Genomic DNA, 20,350 nt, shown 5'->3' with positions numbered 1-20,350 from the left:
CCATGATTAATTGAAATCGAGCATCTAGTACTGTTTACTCCTTCTGTGAGATTCATCTCATCCTGGAGGTAGTTCTTTGCCACATTCTTAATTCATTACCCAGGAATCCACAATATATGCAGACCAGGATATTTTGAGCCACATAATTTTAAAACTGCTCCTGGCCTAGAGAAAGAGCATTGTCATTTCATTTCCATGACTAAAAAAATGGCCTCATGTACACAGATCCACTTCCTGGCAATTATTCTTCACTAGAATAGCAGAATATAATCACTCATATGCTCAAATTCTTCTTGTTTACAAACTCAAGGAGGAGATGTGATTTGATACAAATCATACCTAATGCACTGCATGTTGGGGGCTAGAATCTAGGTCCCCTGAAGCCCCATCTATAGCTCACTTACTTTTCATGGAGCATAATTTTATTCATATATAGATAACAGAGTCCAGGAAATGTTGCATAATGAGCAATGAAGTTCTCAGACCTAATCATAACAGGTACTATAGAAGTTTAAGTACTATAAAAATGTGTAAGTATAGGTGGAAAAAAGAATCATAGAAATGGATGCTTGTCTAATCAATATCAAGGACCATCTTTGTGTATAGGTAATGGATTCCTAATAGATATGTAGATGCTTATAGTCTATATCTAGGAGAGTTCTGGAAGGATAGGGTCTATTCTCCCATTCTAAATCATTTTAGGGTTGTTAAGATTTAAAAAAAAAATTAAAAGCTATTTGTTGGAATTAGAGAATTAATTTTTTTAACATTTTAAAATTTGAGTTCATCAGTTCTCAGAAATGCTTAATGTAGCCCAAGAGTATATCTCATTTCTTAATGTACAATGATTGTGCGTCCGACGCTGAAATGAGAACTCAGCATACTTGGGTCTGCTCTGTGGTGTAGGCTGATCCAGAACTGGTGGTCACGACATAAAATCAAGCGGGGAATACAGGATGCCTCTATACCTCAGTGGGAAAATGACTGGAATCTGCAGCCCATGAACATCCATGGCCTGATGGATGAATACTTAGAAATGGGTAAGGAAAGAATATTCTGCAGAACCTTCTTGATATTGGTTTTCCAAGCCACATGGGCTTTGGTTCAAGAGAAGAAAACATGTGTCTCCTTTCCAGCCCCAAGCATTCTAAACCACATCTGCATCTTTATCTCAGCAGAGCCAGAGGTATGGAGCAGTGTCCCTGGGAGGGTCACACCTTTTGTTCTCTGACAGCCAAATGAGGGTTTTTCTCACAGGGGAGCCCCTAGCTTCTGAGCAAAATAGTTTGATGAAACAAGCCAATTCCTTTGTAAAGAAACATTTCCATCCCCTACAAAGAAAATAGTGATTCTTTTTCACAATAAATCTTTGCTTAGATCCAAGTCTAAGTCTCAGCTTCTTCAAGAATCTTATTTATTTATGTTAAAAAAATAAGGATTCCCATTCCAACTGTTAGAATTACTGGCTACTGACTTGACATTTGCTTTTCTCTGGCCTCCAGTTTTATCATCTATAAAAAAAGAGAGGTCAAGATGACTGTAGGTCCCTTGAGTCTGTTCCAGAGCCAAGCATTTTCCTTCAAGGCCTCCTGTTCTCTTCTGTGTCTTTTCCCTGTTCTCCCTCCCTACCAGGCTCCTACTCTTCATTGTCCTCCCTCCTCCCTCTTCATTCCCTGTTTTCTTCTTTCCCCTTCCTTCATGCTTCATTACATCTAAGTGAAGACCACATAGAATTTAAATCAGTTCAGATCTCTGAATGCAGTTTTAAACATTTTCTTGCCATGTGCCCTTTAGCAAGTTTACTTAACACATATGAGTGAAAATTTCCTCAACTGTGAAATGAGATAAGCATATTTACTTTGTAGGAGTATAGAAAAGATTAAAGACAATTTATGTAAAGCTCCTAATTTGACCCAAAAGAGGCACTCAATAAATGATGCCCTGTTTATATTATTCATTTTCTAACTAGTTTCTCTTTTGACAGTTTTGCAATTTGGCTTTACCACCATCTTTGTAGCAGCTTTTCCTCTGGCCCCGCTTTTGGCTTTGTTAAACAATATCATTGAAATCAGGCTTGATGCATACAAATTCGTCACCCAGTGGAGGAGGCCTCTCCCAGCCCGAGCAACTGACATAGGTAATTTATTAAATGATTTTCACTTTGCTAATGCCAAAGGGTATGCAACTCATATTTAATCACCAATATGTGAGAGTATTGAGGTATGATATGTAAGAGGTGAGTGCTCATGGGAGATTAGAGTGCTTGTCAAAGGGCTCAAGGAAATGGGTTCATTCTTTTCTGCTCTCCTGCCATGGGAGGACACAACATTTGTCCCTTCCAGAGAATGAAGCAATAATTTTCCCTTTCAGAAACTGGAAATCGTACACTCATGACACACCGGTACCTTGATCTAGGATTTTCCATCTCCCAGAATAGTTAGAAATAAATATTAGTTCTTTACAAAATTACCCGCCTCCGGTATTATGCTGTAGCAGCACAAATGGTGTAAGAAAAGATGGCTTGAGATCACTTAAAACAATGTGAACTTCTATTGTGGGCTCCCATAGAAGCCCATAACAAGACTTCCAACCATAACAAGACTCAATACTTTTTGGTTAAAAATAATAAAATGCATAATAATTTGGTTGGAAGTGAGTTCATTTTAAATATACTAGTTCATATTTTGTACCTGAAAGACTCTCTCATATATCTTTTCATGTTAATATGCACAAATGTGCCCCATTCTACACAATTGTTACACAAAACTCCAATATGGCATTTTTTAAAATCAATAGTCTATAGAGATATTTAGATTGCTTCATTATTTTATTATTATAAACAATGCTGAGGTGAATGTCTTCACACAAAAATTGTCCAATTATTTATTTTTTTTTAATTTTTCAGTTGTAGATGGACACACTATCTCTATTTATTTATTTGTATGTTGTGCTGAGGATTGAACCCAGTGCCTCATGCGTGCAAGGCAAGCATTCTACCACTGAGCCACAACCCCAGCCCCGTCCTATTATTTCATCAGAATAAATTCCTTGAATGGAACATTTGTTCAGAGAGCGTGTACATATAAAATTTTGGTACAAATATTGACAATATGTTTTCCAGAAATTCTGTACCAATCTGTATATAAATGTACATTTCCTAAGCCACTTAGTGTTTAATAAGGATTTTTAAAATTGTTCTCTCTTTGACACTCTAATGAGGAAAAAAAAATCATTTTCTTGTTGTATTTCCTTGGATTTTTATTACTATAAAATTAAAGGTATTTATATTTCTTCTTTTCTAATTGCATTATATACTTCAGCCATTATATCTGATTTGGTAATTTTTCTCTCTGTGTTGATATAGACATGTTTATGTACACATATATCTTAACATTATATACATAACGTTGCTACATTAATATGTATATATGTATATATGTGTATATGTATATACATCTAGCAAACAGTGTTAAAATGATGGTTTTTAATTCATTTACTTTTTCATAAATAAAATTTTTAAAAATTTATATAAGTTTTGTGCACCTATGTGCCGTATAGATATTATCATTTGTGACAGTCCTTTTAGAACTCATGATTTTTCACAAGTTGTTTTCAGTGTTTTGTTATTTAGACATTCCTGTATAATATTCTCTTTTTATTTGTTGTTTGTTGGCATTTGAGATTTTATTTAAATTGTTAATCTGCTTAAAATTTATTATTGATGAAATTGAGATTCAGTTTTTCTTTTTTCTGTTGTTTGGTTTATTCTAAGTCAAGTATTAAATAATCCAAGTTTTTTGGAGGAATTATTTGAATTCTCTTTTTTGCTCAATTCTGTATAATCTTAAGTATTATTTCTAGAATCTGTTTGTCCCATTCATATGCTACTTGTTTTTTATACTACTTTAATAACCCTTAGTTTTGAAATAGGAAATTCAAGTTTATTTAAAAATAATCATTTTTTATTTAAAAATAATCATTTTTACTTTTGTTTTGGGGGGAATTTTGTTTTTTAAAGTACTGTATGATTCCTTTTTTAGTTAAATTTTCTGACATACATTCTATTCTATAGTTACCAAAGTCTGTTTCAAATATGCTAATCTGTAGAGATTCAATGTCATGCAGTTTAAATTCCCAGGGTACTTTTGTTCATTGTTTTAGAATACTCATTCTTTTAAGCAATTAAAGTTATTACTCTTGCTGTCCTTTAACTTTGGTACATTTGTTAAATTCATTATTAAATCAATAAAAACACATTAATGAAAATGTAAAAAATAAATTTAAAAAGGATTAAAAACCCTTCCCATTCCAGTTTTTGTTTAAATTTTTGTAGTTCTAGATAGACAAAATACCTTTATTTTATTTGTTTATTTTTATATGGTGCTAAAGATCAAACTCAGTGCCTCTTGCATGCTAGGCAAGTGCTCTGCCAATGAGCTACAGCCTCAGGCCCCTATTCCAGTTTTAATTAGCATTTATTGTAACTTTCAATAGATAGGTTGTTTTAACTTTACTGTATGTGGCTTTGTTTAAGCTAAAAAACAAAAATATGTAAAAAGAAATAAGTAATAATCTGTCTTCTCCATTAGTTTTCTACCTCGGGTAATCAGTGCATCAGTTCAGCATGCATCCTTTGTCAGTGCTTTACTTGCTCATACAAACATACAGAAATATAATCATATACATAAATAGGATTCTGCATGGGTTTTCATAAACATTCTCCACCTCAGAATATAAGTCTAATTCATTTTAATAGAATTATGATATTCATAGTAAAGATATAAGATAAAAATTTACAACCATTTAGAAATTTATTTTCTTTCTCTTAATAGTAATAAATATAATATATATAGATAAATATTTTATATCATGTATCCATATACATTATATAAGTATAGTGTATTTATAATATAGATCAAAAAGTAGGCCTACTGGATTAAAAACAAATGTATTTTAATTTTAAGATATATCTGACTAGTTAATAACTAATAATAAGTAGTAAATCATTCCAACAACAATGTAAAGTATTTCATTATATTCTTAAATAACATTGGATGGTATTTGACCATCTATATTTTATTTAAAAAATCTTATTCTTTTCTTTAAAGGACATTTTTCAAAATACTAGTGATTAAAATTTTTTAAGACATTATTAGTTATTTTCACTCCGCTAACATATTTTTATTTGTACTATTTGTCCATTTTTTTTCCTTTAATTTTCTCATTAAAATTTTAGGATCTTTTGTATATTCAACACTTTTCTCCCAGACTACTTTCTTTTGACTGAATAACATAAATTTTTTAAAATAATAAACATTTTTATGTATTTAGTATTATTTTATGAATTTTGATTTCTTGCCTTATGATCTCCCTAGTTAGCTAAACTTTAAAATCCTTTCTTATTTTAATTTTTTAATTGCAGCTTGATGTAGGTATATTATAAAGAGTTTGAAAAACAAGGGGAGGAGAAATCAAAGTTACCATATTACCCAATCACCTTTAGCATGTCTGAGTAATTTTTTCTAGAACTTTTTTCTTATCAATATTTTTTTGAGTTTTTTCTGTTTGTTTTTTTTAATTTTTTTATTTTTTTATTGGTTGTTCACAACATTACAAAGCTCTTGACATATCATATTTCATACATTAGATTGAAGTTGGTTATGAACTCCCAATTTTTACCCCAAATGCAGATTGCAGAATCACGTCGGTTACACATCCACAGTTTTACATAATGCCTTATTAGTAACTGTTGTATTCTGCTACCTTTCCTATCTCTTATCAATATTTTTAAAGTCAAGTTTAATCCTAGTTGAAACATCAGTTTTGAATATAATCAATAGCATACTGATGTGATATGCAACATCAGAAGCTAATTTGTTTGTCTATATGACACCAGATTTGCCTCCTAAGAAGCAGCAAATGTCAACTAGTCTTTATGGGTTTTATCTCGTTTTGTGTGTGTATTTTAACTTTAAATTGAAACTTGAATGAGATGGACATCATTACCCTAAGTACATGTATGAAGACATGAATGGTGTGAATATACTTTGCATACAACCAGAGATATGAAAAATTTTGTTCTATTTGTGTAATATGAACTGTAATGCATTCTGTTTTCATATATAAAAAAATTAGAATAAAAAGTAAAAGAAAAAAATCTATAAAAAGAAAAAATTGAAATTTGGCAAATATTAAACCAAAATACACATTGAATATAGACATTTCAGAGTGTGCACAACCATGTAGAACTTAAAGATGTAGAATTTAAAAGATTTTTATTCATAGTTTTTATTGCCTTAACAAATTCTGTATATTAGGCTTTGAAATATCTTAGGTGCATGTATTCTGTCTCACTGTTACAGAACCTGAACCAGGCCCTAATAATATTCTGATTTTCAAATATTTTTAGATGGGGTTCACCTTCCCTTTATAGAAAAAATATGTACCAGATGTAATATTATATATCATGTATTACCAAACAATATATCACCAAACTTTATAAATCATGATGGAGTGAGATACTATACTGAGTTGTGGACAGAATTGTGGTTCCAACATGAGTAGGACATTCTTTTCAAAATAAGATTGATTATAGGGTTCTCATTTGGTTAATTTTTATCCACTATCTTTAATCTTTCTCCTACCAGGTATCTGGCTTGGAATTCTTGAAGGAATTGGCATATTGGCTGTGATCACCAATGCATTTGTAATTGCTATTACATCTGACTACATCCCACGTTTTGTCTATGAATACAAATATGGCCCCTGTGCAAATCATGTAGAACAGAATGAAAAGTAAGGTTGAAATTTACACATTTTTTTCTGATCTCTTTTATGTTTGTAATTAAAATGAGAACTTTTGAAACATTTTGTTCGTGACCATTAAGAGTAATGTTTCTTCTGGTCATTGTAATTATAATATGTTTATTAGATGAAATCAAGTGAGGTTAAAAAAAAAGCAGCTGTGTTTTTTACAACAAATAATTTTATAGACTATATTTTCAGTTTGAAATGCATGATGTCAAAATACTAAAACTTTCATGTTGTTTATAGAAGTCAAATTCTAGAACTGGAGGAAATCTAAGAAATCATCTACTGCAATCTTCTCACTATGCAGATGGGGAAATTGAAACCCACACTGGTTTATCAAATTACTGAAGGGGGGAAAAAGGAAATTATTGGGGAGATACAGAGCATGAAGAGACTGGTAGCTATGTGCCTAGAAAGTTTTAAAAGGGATTTATAACAACTGGTTTCCAAGTGCAGGAAATCTTGCCCTCAACCTCTCTCATACGTACTGCTCTGACCTACTGATGTTTTAAACCAGATAAAAATCTTCCAAGAGGAAAGTTTGTTTTGTATACATTGTAGGACATTTACTACTGTGCTTTCGCCTCTTCCCAGTAGACACCAATAGTAAATGCCTTGTTCGCCAAGTAGTGACAATCAAAAATATCTGTACACATTGCCAGATGTGCCCCAGGGGACACTTGTTTAGAACCACTACATTAGATGATATGCTATTTCAGATCTTTCCTTATTGAAAGACAGTGTTGGAAGAATGCAAGAGGAAAGTGGATTTGCAGAACAATGAAAAACTGGAAGCACTTGAGTATTGTTGCGGGAGACTAACCTTAGATGTGAAAGTAGTAATAGAAGATAGAGTAGCAGTAAGGAAGCTGCTTCTCGTCTCTCCAAGAGAAGCATCTTGGAACATAGGATTGATGCAGATGCAGTTTATGTGCCACAACAGGATGAGCCTTGATTTAGGATGAAATTAACCCTTGGCTCTCCTGATGAATTGAAGTTCTCTCAGAACACAGAAATACCTTTAAACATAAATGCCTCATTTTCTAAAAGAGCAATCATAAAATATAGTTATTGTCTTATATCTTGTTATTGTTTATATCTTGGCATCTTCAAGGAATTTTGTCTTAAGTTAGACACTTTAGGTTTGAATTCTAACTTTGCCTTTTACTAAAAGGCACACACTATCTCTCTGTACTTGATTGGTTTGTAACAGAAAGTGTCCGTGGGCCTTATGATGAAGAAAGTGTCTGAGATAAGGTTTATGAACTATAACACTATGTAAACATAAGCTTGTTTAGGTATTAATAGCAAAAACCTCAAAAGTCTGTTTTCTTAATTCAAATGGTCTAGAAGTAGATTTTAATAATTTGAAACATATAGGCTTATCTGCCACCTTCTTTCTAATGATTACTTGCTAGTGGCTTTATTGCCACCTAGTGGCAGGTGAAAGTAAGATTGACTGGGTGTCTGTTTTAGAACCTGCCTTTCATATAGATGGCATCTGTCCATATTCAGGGATTGGGGAAGTAGACCAATTTCAAACAGAGTTGTGAAGGGCTTATGTGTTGCTGATACCACACATTCCAAGTATTTTTCCTAGCATGCTTAGCAGCTAAATTGGAATAGATTGATTCAGATGAGACATTTTCAGAGTTAGGTGGCAGAAGGACAAGACGGCAGGGAAGAGAAGGATATTGGCAAGAGGGTAGCAAAAATGATAAATCATGGGGCCTAGGATAGAAGGGGAAGAGATTGAAGCCACTGCATCACTGTAATTAATATTTCAAGATTTAGAATATGACAGATATGTGGTTGAATACAGGTTCTAACAACGGTTTGTCTTAGGAACATGATTCTCAACATCTGCTCTGCAAATATCCCTAAGGGTCCACAAGTTCAATACTATTTTTGTAATTACACTAAGACTTTACTTCCCCTTTTCATGTATTTATATTTGCATTGGTGGTGATAAGGCAATGGTAGATAAAATTTCTGGAGGCTCTTCTTAACTCAAAGTATTAGAACCAAACAATATTCCTCATCACCATTTAATCACCTTAAAGATACCAGTAAAAAATTCAGAGTGCTTAAGTAAAGCATTAATAATTATTAATTTTTACAAAATAGCCACCTTTGAATAAATGTCCTTTCAATATTATGTAACAAAATGTGAAATGTTCATAGAGCACTTCTGCTACATACCCAGATGTGATATGTGTCTCAAAAAAAATGCACCCATGTGTTGGATTTCCAGCTAAGAAAAATCTTTTCCCACCTGAAATAATGACTGTCAGTCAACTAGGATTATTCGGACTTGGTACTTAGCAGCTACTCTTCTAGTGCATGCACAAAACTAGTCTGTCATTTTAAGGCAAATATTTGACATTATGTATTGCATAGCTTCCCAATACTTAAGAGATTTTTTTTTCTCATACAAAGTTAAAAATTGTGTTCTTTTTTTCAGAGACTATATTAAAAAAACACACCAACCTTAGAAGTTCTGAATAATTCAGGGCACAAATATTTTCCAAATGACTGATATTTGACATTACAAAATCATGCATGGATAAAAGGTGGTTAATGTACAAAATAGACCTATGTATTTTAATGTAACTGCATGAAATGTTCATTACTGTGGCTTAAGATTTCACATTGCAACTAAGCTCTAAGAAGCTACCCCATGTAGCTTTAGTGTACTATCACTGAAACATACCCCAAATTATCGGAAGTGCTATTAAAATAGTCCTTCTTTTTCCAACTACTTATCTATATGATGCCAGATTTTCCACTAACACTTGAACCAAAACAACATATTGCAACAGATTTAATACAGAAGTGGATACAAGAACCTAGTTATCTTCTGTTAAAACAGATATCAAAGAGATTTACAAACATATGAAAAAATGTCATTATCACTATATTTTTTCCCTTTGGAAGTTATAGCTATTTTTCTTTAAAATGAACCATTTTTTTATTAATTTACTATAGATTTGATGGTCAAGTTTAAATGAATAGTTAAATATTTTCTAAATTTGTTTTCATTTCTAATGTGATAAAATAGCAGTAGATAGACCTCTGTGACAAAGGCTTTTCTGGTGTTCTATACTTTTAAAAATATAATGAGATTCTGAGGCCCAAAACTTAAGGAATTATAGGCCTGGAGAAAGTTACATAGCCTCTCTAAACCTTATGCATTTAATCTGTATGATGGAGATTATAATATACATATTTTAAAATTGTAAAATGAATGATGTCCAATAACTCTTTGAATGTACATAGAACTCTAAAATATCAATAGTACTAACACATCTTTGTCTCCCTTTCCTTTATCGTCCTCTTTCCCATTCTTACCCATCTTACAAACCAAATGGCCAATTATTGTAACCTCTTCCTTGGATACATTGGTCCCTGCCCTTCCCCCTGATGTTTTACTGCTTTGGCAAAGTCCCAGCCATCTCCACACCCTGTCTAGTCTGCACTGTTCTCATACAGCTAGTGTGGATGAAGAAAAACAAAAACACTGGCTAGCTTCACTTTATCTTTATTTTATTTTTATGTGGTGCTGAGGGTCAAACCCAGTGCCTCCTACATGCTAGGTGAACATTCTACCATTGAGCCTCAACCCCAGCCCCTTCACTTCAAATTTTTATCACTTCTCTTTTGTGGACCCAACACACATTTTATTTCCCAAGTCCATTTGCTCTTCTTTTTTTAGAGACGTTTTCCATACCTTCTCCTTGCTCCTTAAGGCTTCAGCACCTCCTTCTTTATCTTCATTCTCAGGTTTACTTAACTGGGAAAATGGAGCCAATTAGAAAAGAACTTCCACAGATATCCCTGATTGAGTCTGCCTTCCTACACCATGCATCCCACATAGTCTGCTTTCTCCCAGTTCCTAGAGGTGGAACTTTCTGCTCCTGTGGAAAGCAAAAGCCATCTAATTGTACCCTAGATCTCTTACTCATTCCTGGAGAATACCAGTCTAGTATTTATTCCCTTTTTCTCATACACTACAAACAGAATGTTGTCTTTTTCACATTAACACTGATATATGCTTTTGTTTTTCCAACCAATGTGTAAAGTCCTGCCTTGTTCTGACTGTCTGCCAATGGATTCTCATGTCTTTCCTTCCATTTTAAACAAACAAACAAACAAAAAATCCAAAGAATTTTCCATATTAATTTCTCCAATCCCCCTCCTCTTCTTCCCCATTATGCTCTCTCTGGTAAGGATAATACCCCACTACTCCGTAGAAAGGCCATGAATTTCACATTTTGAAATCCACTTGTCATTTCCCAGTTCTCACAGTGGTTGACGTATTAGCTTTGACAATCGATCATTCAGTTGCTGTGTCCTATTCATTTGACTTTCAGAATGCCACAGACTTCCTTCTTTCACTTCATCTTAGCCACACAGATCTCTACAGTCCCTACTACGTGCTTGGTTCCCTGTGTCCTCTGCTTGCAGCCCACCATTCACAGCTCCCCATGGCTGCCTCCCTCAACTCCTCAAAGTTACTCATATCTTTTCTCTTAACGATGTCTACTCTGGAAATGCAGTTGAGCATTCTAAGCCTCTAATCCTAATTCCCCTTAGTTTACTCCATTGTACCGTAAGGCGGTGTGGGCTCACTTAACTTTCTTCAAGGGTATCTAATTTCTCCAGCATCACTTTTTTTTTTTTTTTTTCCTGGAGATGGAGAGCATACTGGGGATTGAACTCAGGGGCACTCAGCCACTAAGCCACTTTAGCCCTATTTTGTATTTTGTTTAGAGACAGGGTCTCACTGAGCTGCTAAGCATCTCACCATTTCAGAGGCTGGCTTGGAACTTGCGATTCTCCTGCCTCAGCCTCCTGAGTGGCTGGGATTACAGTAAGATATTAAGTGTGTGATTTTTTCTTCTTCAGCATTGAATTTGGCCATTTGTGCTTCTTCTGAGAAATGCCTACATAGTTCTTTTGCCCACTTATTGATTGGGTTATTTGTTTTTTTAGGCATTGAGATTTTTGTGTTGTTTATATATTCTGGATATCAATCTGGCAGAGGAACAGGTGGCAAAGATTCTCTTCCATTCTGTAGGCTCTCACTTCATGCTCTTAATCATTTCCTTTGATGTGCAGAAGCTTTTTAATTTGGTGTCATCCCATGTATTGATTCTTGGTTTTATATCTTGGTCTTGTTGAGGAACTCAGTGCTTACACCTATATAATGGAGTGTTGACCCTATTTTTTCTTCTAGCGGTTGCAAATTCTTTGGTCTAATTCCTAAGTCTTTGATCTACTTTGAGTTTTTTTGCAGGATGGGAGGTAGGGAAATAGTTTTGTTCTTCTACATATGGATATCCAGTTTTCCTGGCCCAATTTGTTATATTAAAAAGGCTATCTTTTCTCCCAACATATATTTTTGGCACCTTCATTAAAAAAAAAAAACATGCTGTTTTTGTTACTATAGCTCTGTAGTATAATTTTATATCAGGTGTAGTGATGCCTCCTGCCTCACTCTTTCTCAGAATTGCTTTGGGTATTCTGGGTCTTTTACTCTTCCAAATGAATTTAGTACTCTAAAACACAGATTTATAGAGATTTAAAACCAAGGATTTAACTAGCGTCTAATAAACCATGTAATAAATACAAACCAGATGAAATTGAGAGAGGAGAAATACTGGGAGGGGTTTGTTTCTTTAAGATACAATTAGAGATACAATGAGAGAGGATATAATAACAGCTGAGTTGCTGTGTGTATGTAGTTAGAAATGATGCATTTATAAAATCCTATCATTTTAATGAAGAAATTATACTGGAAAGTTATGAAACTCTCAGTCAAATAATAATTTTCTTTTTTCCTAGTTGCTTAAAAGGATATGTCAACAATAGCCTATCCTTCTTTGACTTGAGTGAGCTTGGTCTAGGAAAATCTGGTTACTGCAGGTACTTATTTATAACTTATTGTTAACTTTTCTGCTTGTCTTCACCATTCTGTCTCCTTCCCCTAAATGTCAATGAACCCACTTAAACTATCATTTTGGAGTTTGGGGCAAATTAGGGAAATCTGAGACCTCCACACTTTGATCCTTTGATCTCTATTTTTCATATTCTTTTGTTGGTGGTGGGTTTTGTTTATTTATTGACAGTACTGGGAATTGAACCTAGAAATATTCCACCTCTGAGCTACATTTTCTGTCCTTTGTAAATTTTATTTTGAACAGAGTCTCACTAAATTGCCCCGATTGGTCTCAAACTGGTGATCATTCTGTCTTTGCTTCTGTGTGTACCACAGAGCCTGGGATCTATTTTTCAAATTCTTTCTTTTTGTGTTTCAGGTACCGAGACTATCGAGGGCCCCCTTGGAGCTCCAAACCCTATGAATTCACCTTACAATACTGGCACATCCTTGCTGCTCGATTGGCCTTCATTATCGTGTTTGAGGTTAGTCCCAAACTGAGAAGAAAATTACTGTGGGTAAACGCTTCTGCAATTGACATATCAGTTGCCTCTTTGAAGTCAGTTACTCACTTGTAAACAAACAAACAAAAGACTTACATAGGTTCTGGCAAAAGGCTCCAATTCAGATTAAATGAAACTATTATAACAAGTGTCAAAAAGCAGGAGCTGAAGAATGTAACAAGGTAAGTTAGTAGGTACTTATACTAGACAATCAGGGTGGAAGAAACTAATGAAGAGTTAATGCAAAAACTCTTGAGCTTCCTAGTGCCTAGTGCCTTCCTAGGAAGGTTTTCATAATCTGATAAGAGAATTCATATCTATTCTCTAGGTAAGAAAAACTGAACAATCAACTCTAAATACAGTTGTTCACATATGCATTTGTTTAGGGGACATTGGATGATTCAATAAAGTTTGCCTGAGAACGCTTTTAATATGAGATGGGTTGTGGTTAATGACTAAAGTCATGTGACAATATTAAATTATAATTCTACGAAGAAATTTTGAGGAAGCTACAGTATTGTTGCCTTGTTTAAACAAGACAATAGAGTGGAGAATTAATACTGGAATATATTAACTACTCTTTGAGGCACCACTAAATTAATGAAAAGATGCTAAATATATCTATTCCCTATGGCCAAAATTCTGAAGCCAAAGATAGAGGCATACCTAAGACTTTTGGGAAAGTTTTTTTTTTTTTTTTTTTTTTTTTTTTTTTTTTTGTAGTTGTAGATGAACAGCATGTCTTTATTTTACTTGTTTATTTTTATGTGGTTCTAAGGATCAAACTCAGTGCCTCATATGTTCAAGGCAAGAGCTCTACCACTGAGCTACAGCCCCAGCCCAGAAAAAGTATTTTTAAAAGCAACTGTACCTCTTAACTGATTTTCAAAAAGCATTTCATATTTTGTATTGAAGTATTTTTCATCTGGAAAATGAAATACTTACTTATAAAAGTTTCATCCAAGACCAAAATTCTATTTCCTAATGACTTGTTAACCCTATAAAAATGTTTCCTTATGAAGTGAGAATTTCATAATACAAGTTGCATAATTGTTTAATGCATATTTCCAATCAAGTGATTCATTGAAGGTTTTTTAATTGTATATGGTTTTTATAGATAAACATTTTTCCCATTCTCTTTTAGAACTCTAGTGAACAAACACATACAACATATCATGATGCATACATGTGATTCTCTCTTTATTTTTTCTTCATTTCTTATTACTAATTCCATCACCCTCCTCCCAATAGCACCCACTCTTCTTCTTCAGTGTAAGCTCTTCCACTTGTTTGTTTGCATAAATAATTACTCATAAAATATATGTAGCATTATTTTGAGAGTTCTTTCTCAAAATTATTTCAGTGGTATAATGCAAGAAAACTCATTTTTTTCTCTTACATATTTTATTCTTTATATCTAGAAATAAATCTATTCATGAAACCTACCTGTGTTTAGATCACTTCTTCTAAATATGAGAAATGTGTTATTTAAATATAATGAAATATCATTGTGGGTACTTAGGCCTACAACCCTTCTCTCTATCTCAAATAAATCTCTTATTAATAATTGTGGATGTTGTTATCATTTAATACATTAATGGGTTTCCCAAGAACACATAACTGATTTTAACACATAACAACCAAAAAATTGTTAGTTTGTCTGTATCCTCAGCTTCATGTAATACTAAGAGATTGCTCTCCAAATGAACTGTATGTATTTATTCTCAGTGGGCGAGGTTTTCCTTTCCCTTACATTTTCACCTGACTTTAATATTATCCTGCTTTTCAATATTTTGTAGTTGTATGAAAGATAACATTTTGACTTTTTTCTTCTGTTATTGCTGTTTTAATTGTCACCAATGATACTGACATTTGATTTTAGTACTGGAAAACCATTTTGGTTTTCTTTATTTGTAAATCAATATACTCTTAGTCCAGTTTGGTTGAGCTTTCTGTTCATGAGCAAATTTTAAGATTTCCTTTTATATACTACATATTATTGCTTTGCAATCCCTAAACATAGCAAGTATTTTGTATTCCTTTCCATAACCTATTAGTTTTATTTAGAAACAAATAACATTTTTGATGTAGTTAACCTCATGATTGCTTTTCTTTTTGGTTTGTTTTATTTTACATGGATTACTTAGGAAAATTTCATGATCTAATGTTCAAAAAAGATATTCTGCTACACTTTCACTATTAACTTTATAGTTTTACTTTTCACTTGTCTCTAGGATATTTGTCCTTAAGATACAGTCTGAGGGAAAAGGTGATTTTCTTTTTCTTACTATGAAAAGATAATCTGTAATGGTATTTATAAAATAATCTATAATATATCTGTGACTTGTGTAATTCCATTCTGCAATAGTCCAAGTTTTTGTATGTATATAAGTATCCCTGGCCTCAGAAATCTGATATATTACTCCGTTTTTCTGTTCTAATTCTATATCATGCTAAATGCTATGATTTTAGAATATATCTTAGTATCTGACAAAACAAGCTGTATTCCATGCTTATTTTTATGTTTTTATTCTCTTATTTTTTTATTTTTTGAGAGGAAGTTTTAGAGTTAGATATACTTATATTATTTTTTTTAGTTGACATAAAATTTATGCATATATATGAGGTGTACCATGTCATGCACAGACAAGGTTATACATATCTATTAAAATATTTACCTTTATGTTGAAATCATTTCTTCTAGCTTTTGTGAAATATGCAGTACATTATTGTATTAGTTGACTTTGCATCACTGTGACCAAAATACCTGACAAGAACAATCTAGAGGAGGAAAAGTGTGTTTGGGCTCATGGTTTCAGAGATCTTAGTCCATGGTCAGTCAACTTCATTGCTCTGGACCTAAGGTGGGATAGAACATCATGGTGGAAGGGTATAGTCAAGGAAAGCTGTTCAGCTCATGGCAACCAGGAAACACAGACAAAGAGAGAGGATCCAGGGACAAGATATAACCCCAAAGGAAAATCTCCAATGACCTACTTATAGTTACCACCCATAAATTCATTCAAATTCCTACTCTACCAAATGTATTAATTCACTGATGAGTTGACAGATCTCACAATTTAATTATTTCACCTCTGAACACTTTGCATTGCTTAACATGAGCTTTTGGTGGGACATCTAATATTCAGACCATAGCATTCTACCCTGGCCTCCAAATGTTCATATTCATCTCACAAGGCAAAACACTGCGGTCTATCCCCAGTAGTCCTAATGCTCTTAACAGTTTTGGCAATGCTCAAAAGTCCAACTCAAAAGTTTCCTGAGACTCAAAGAAAAATCTTGGCTCAGAGGCCCTGCAAAAATCAAAAGCAAGTTACATATATCCAATATACACTAGGACAGAGCAAAGATTTCCATTCCCCTGCAAAATAGTAGTAGTAGTAGAAGTAGTAGTAGTAGCAGTAGTAGTAGTAGTAGTGGAATAGAAAGAAGGATGGGACCAAAACCATACTGAAAGTCACCTGGGTCTCATGAAGACAGAAACTTCACAGGACTTGTGCACTTTAGTTCCCACAGCTTTGCTGGATGCTGTCTATGTGATCTCTCTGTTACACTAGCTCTGCCCACAGACAGGAGCTTTCCTCAGGTAAATGTTTCATATCATTGGCATCTCTTAATCCCTGGCATCTCCATTCCAGCATACCTTCCTTCTTGAAGCTTCATACATAGCCCTGTCAGGGACTGCTCACAGGGATCTCAAACCATGTGTTTTTCCTGGCCTACCAGGTCTTCCTCTGAAATATTATTAGAAGCATCCATAACCCATAACTCTTCCGGGATCCTATTTATATCTACAGAACCAGCACTATGTAGATGATGCCCGGGTCTGCAACTAGCTCAAATAGGCCCTGACCCTCTTAGAACATGGATGCAGTGGTTGCAGAGGGGCTTTGTGAGCAGGGTCCCCTGTGATCTCTTAAATGAGTTTTTATTTTTACACCCTGACCTTACCATGGTATGACCTTATTGATTCCTGAGATGCTCTCAAGGCATCTTTTCTGTTGTCTCTGTGCAAAGCACTTGGTTTCTCTGTAACAGAGGTAATTTCTTCAGCAACCACAGTTTCCTTGTGCTCTTTTTTATATATATACTTCTTCTATAGCCAAACTACAAGTTTTCTAAATCTTTTTTCTCTGCTTTTTGCTCCTGAACCTCATAGTAAAACTGGTTAAAAGTGGTCAGCAATACCTATGCCATGGCCTGAATGCTTTGCTGCCTTGCAATTTGCACTGCCAGATTAATTAGAGCATCATCTTTAAATTCAGTCTCTCAAAAAGTCTCAGGACATGGTCAAAATGTTGACAAGTTCTTTGCCAAAATGTAACATGAATAGCCCCTAGTTAAATGCTCAAGAGTCCTTGTTCTGCTCTGAAACCTCAAGAGCCACAGTCTTTACCCTCCCCATTCCTATTGGTTTCGGGTCTTCTGAAATTCATCCCCACCATCACCACCAGAAGTGTCCATTATGGTCTGCTTACAACATTCAAAGGCTTCTCCACCCTGTACCTCCAAACTTTTCCAAACTCTTCTTTCAGACCAGTTCCCTAGGCTTCTGAACACGTGGTCAGGCATGTTACAACAGTTATCTTACTCCTTGTGTCAGTTTCTGTACAATAGCACCCCAGAACTATAACTATCTGATTATGACTATAACTCTCTGATTATGACTATAACTATCTGATTATGACTTTATACCTATTGATCAACTTGTCCCCATCCAACCCTCCCCTCTGTTAACCACTAGTCTAGTCTCAACTTCTATGAAAATGTTTTTTTAGATTTCATGTTTATTGATCTTATTTTTCAAAATTCCCATCGCTACTTGGAGTTTTTAATCATTCATATAAAATTTAGAATTCACTTTTCAGGTTTCTTCAAATATTGTGAAAGACTTTGGTTAGAATTACACTTCTAAGTAGTTTTTGACTTACAAAAACCTGTGCTGTTTCATTGATAAACAGAATTTGTTCTATTTTATATTTTAATTGAGATCTAAAACAGCTGTTGCTTCTTCCTTTTTAAGTTTATTACTATAAACTTTGTAGATATTTAATTGCTATTATAAGTTATAGCCTTCATCATATGATTTGCTTGTTTTTTGATGGTGTACTGGAATGTTAATTATTTTTCTAAGAGGAACACAGTTCCTTGTGTCTCACATCTGTTGGGTTATCATAACAAATGTCGTATTATTTTCAAATAATGAAGTATTGCCTTTTCATTTGCAAAGTTTATACCTCATCTTTGCTTGTCTTACTGTACTTGAAATGAATGTATGTTACTTAACAGCAGTAACAACCAACCATGTCTTATTCTCAACTAAAAAAAAAATGCTTCTATTTTTAACTATGATTTCTGTAGGTTTGTTTAAGATAAACTCTTTATTAGTTGGAGAATTTTTTTCTATTAATAGTTATCTAAGAATGTCTTGATAAGTGGGTATTAAACTTTAGGAAATGTTTTTTAGAAATGCAGTTTAATGTTGAACCATCCTTGCATATCAATCTATATGAATCAGTTTATAGGACATTTAGTATCACCAAACAGGGCATAGAAAATATCCTTCTTTACTATTTAAACCATGATGATTTAAAAAATTGTATTTCTATATTTCTGAGGCTCAAACATAAATATTTTGAAGACAGTACATACATAAATCATCAGGAAAGAAATTTCTGAGCATCTGATTGAAAATATGACCTGCTTTACTGTGCTCTACTTTGCATTGCAGTTTCTGAGGACACTATCCCAGATAGAAGTGCCTTGGAGACTATTGTCTACTAAAAGTTCTTTATATAAATGTGTTCTTTTTCACAGATCAAGTGTCAGATTATTTTTCCTTTTTGAGAAATTGAAAGATCTACTCTTCCTTATAGAAATCAAAAAGGATGCATTTATAATAGTAGGAGGTAATATTCAAGCAGTGCTTATACTATGCTGAGTACTCCTTTAAGCCTCTTATACACACACACACACATACACACACACATGCACACACACATTTAATCCTCATACCCACATCCCTTTAAAAAGCACTATTTGTATCACCTTTTCAGGGATAAGACATGGAATGTGGGTGATGTTTTTGAAGGTTACATAGCTAAACAGTGTTGTAAGATTAAGACTTAAGCAGAATGATTCAACATCTGTATATTTACTAACAACCATTCTACCCTTTGAGTTTTATTCTCACTTTCTTTAAACACAATATTTTTGTCAGTTTATTTTAAAAACAGAAGTATTATGTATTGTATCATAGAAGAATAATATGTTGAGTAAAACATGTTATAGCAGTTATTACAGTGATATATAAATCTATTACAGTACAAATTCCAGAAATGCATGTATTGGAGTTTGACTCTAATCTTATTATCAGAGGCAGCATGTATTCTTGTTTGTTTGGACTCTGTGTATTATGATATATTGGACATGAACTTTTCCAGGATATGCTTTTTCTCTTTTGTATATAATAATTCATCTTAATAAAAGTATTGAATAATATGTAAGTATTTTATACACATGAATTTGATTCATTCTATGTTTATAACGTGATATAAAACATGAAATCAAGAAGAGGAAAAAATGGGTTTCCTCCTGATACTAATGTGATAGCAGGTAACAGTATAGCATTCCTAATACAATTTTTTAAAACATTAATATTCAAGATACTGTCTACAACATTCTGATACATGATTTTAAGACAAATGCAGAATTGTTTGTGATTTTCTGTCCTGTTTGAAAATTGTACTTCAAAATGTTTGAAAATTGTACTTTCTACTCTAATTTGTAGCACCTCGTTTTTGGAATTAAGTCATTCATCGCATACCTGATTCCAGATGTACCAAAGGGCCTACATGAAAGAATACGACGAGAGAAGTACTTAGTCCAGGAAATGATGTATGAGGCTGAACTAGAACATTTACAACAACAACGGAGACAGAGTGGTCAGCCTGTTCACCATGAGTGGCCTTAGTTGATACCATTAGTGCAAGAGGGGAGGTACCATTAGTTGCAAAAGAATGATGTTAATTGAAAATCTAGGTGACATCTCAGAGGAAGGTATATTTGACAAAAC

The 20,350-nt window shown here is 33.6% G+C and overlaps 1 protein-coding gene across 1 annotated transcript in view; it reads left to right on the top strand.

The window, feature by feature from the left end:
* The window catches only part of LOC113179489 (anoctamin-3), a 120,965-nt gene extending 100,717 nt beyond the window's left edge, over window positions 1-20,248 (top strand). Inside the window, exons 18-23 of the mRNA XM_077797500.1 lie at window positions 907-1,040; window positions 1,985-2,137; window positions 6,648-6,795; window positions 12,658-12,738; window positions 13,131-13,236; window positions 20,066-20,248. Of these exons, the coding sequence (XP_077653626.1) occupies window positions 907-1,040; window positions 1,985-2,137; window positions 6,648-6,795; window positions 12,658-12,738; window positions 13,131-13,236; window positions 20,066-20,248 (805 nt within the window). The remainder of the gene's footprint in view (window positions 1-906; window positions 1,041-1,984; window positions 2,138-6,647; window positions 6,796-12,657; window positions 12,739-13,130; window positions 13,237-20,065) is intronic.
* Window positions 20,249-20,350: the final 102 nt, after the last annotated feature.

Source organism: Urocitellus parryii, chromosome 4 (genome assembly GCF_045843805.1).
Source record: "Urocitellus parryii isolate mUroPar1 chromosome 4, mUroPar1.hap1, whole genome shotgun sequence".
Classification (NCBI taxonomy): domain Eukaryota; kingdom Metazoa; phylum Chordata; class Mammalia; order Rodentia; family Sciuridae; genus Urocitellus; species Urocitellus parryii.
Note: the sequence above shows the minus strand (reverse complement) of the source record. Positions and strands in the feature narration are given on the sequence as shown.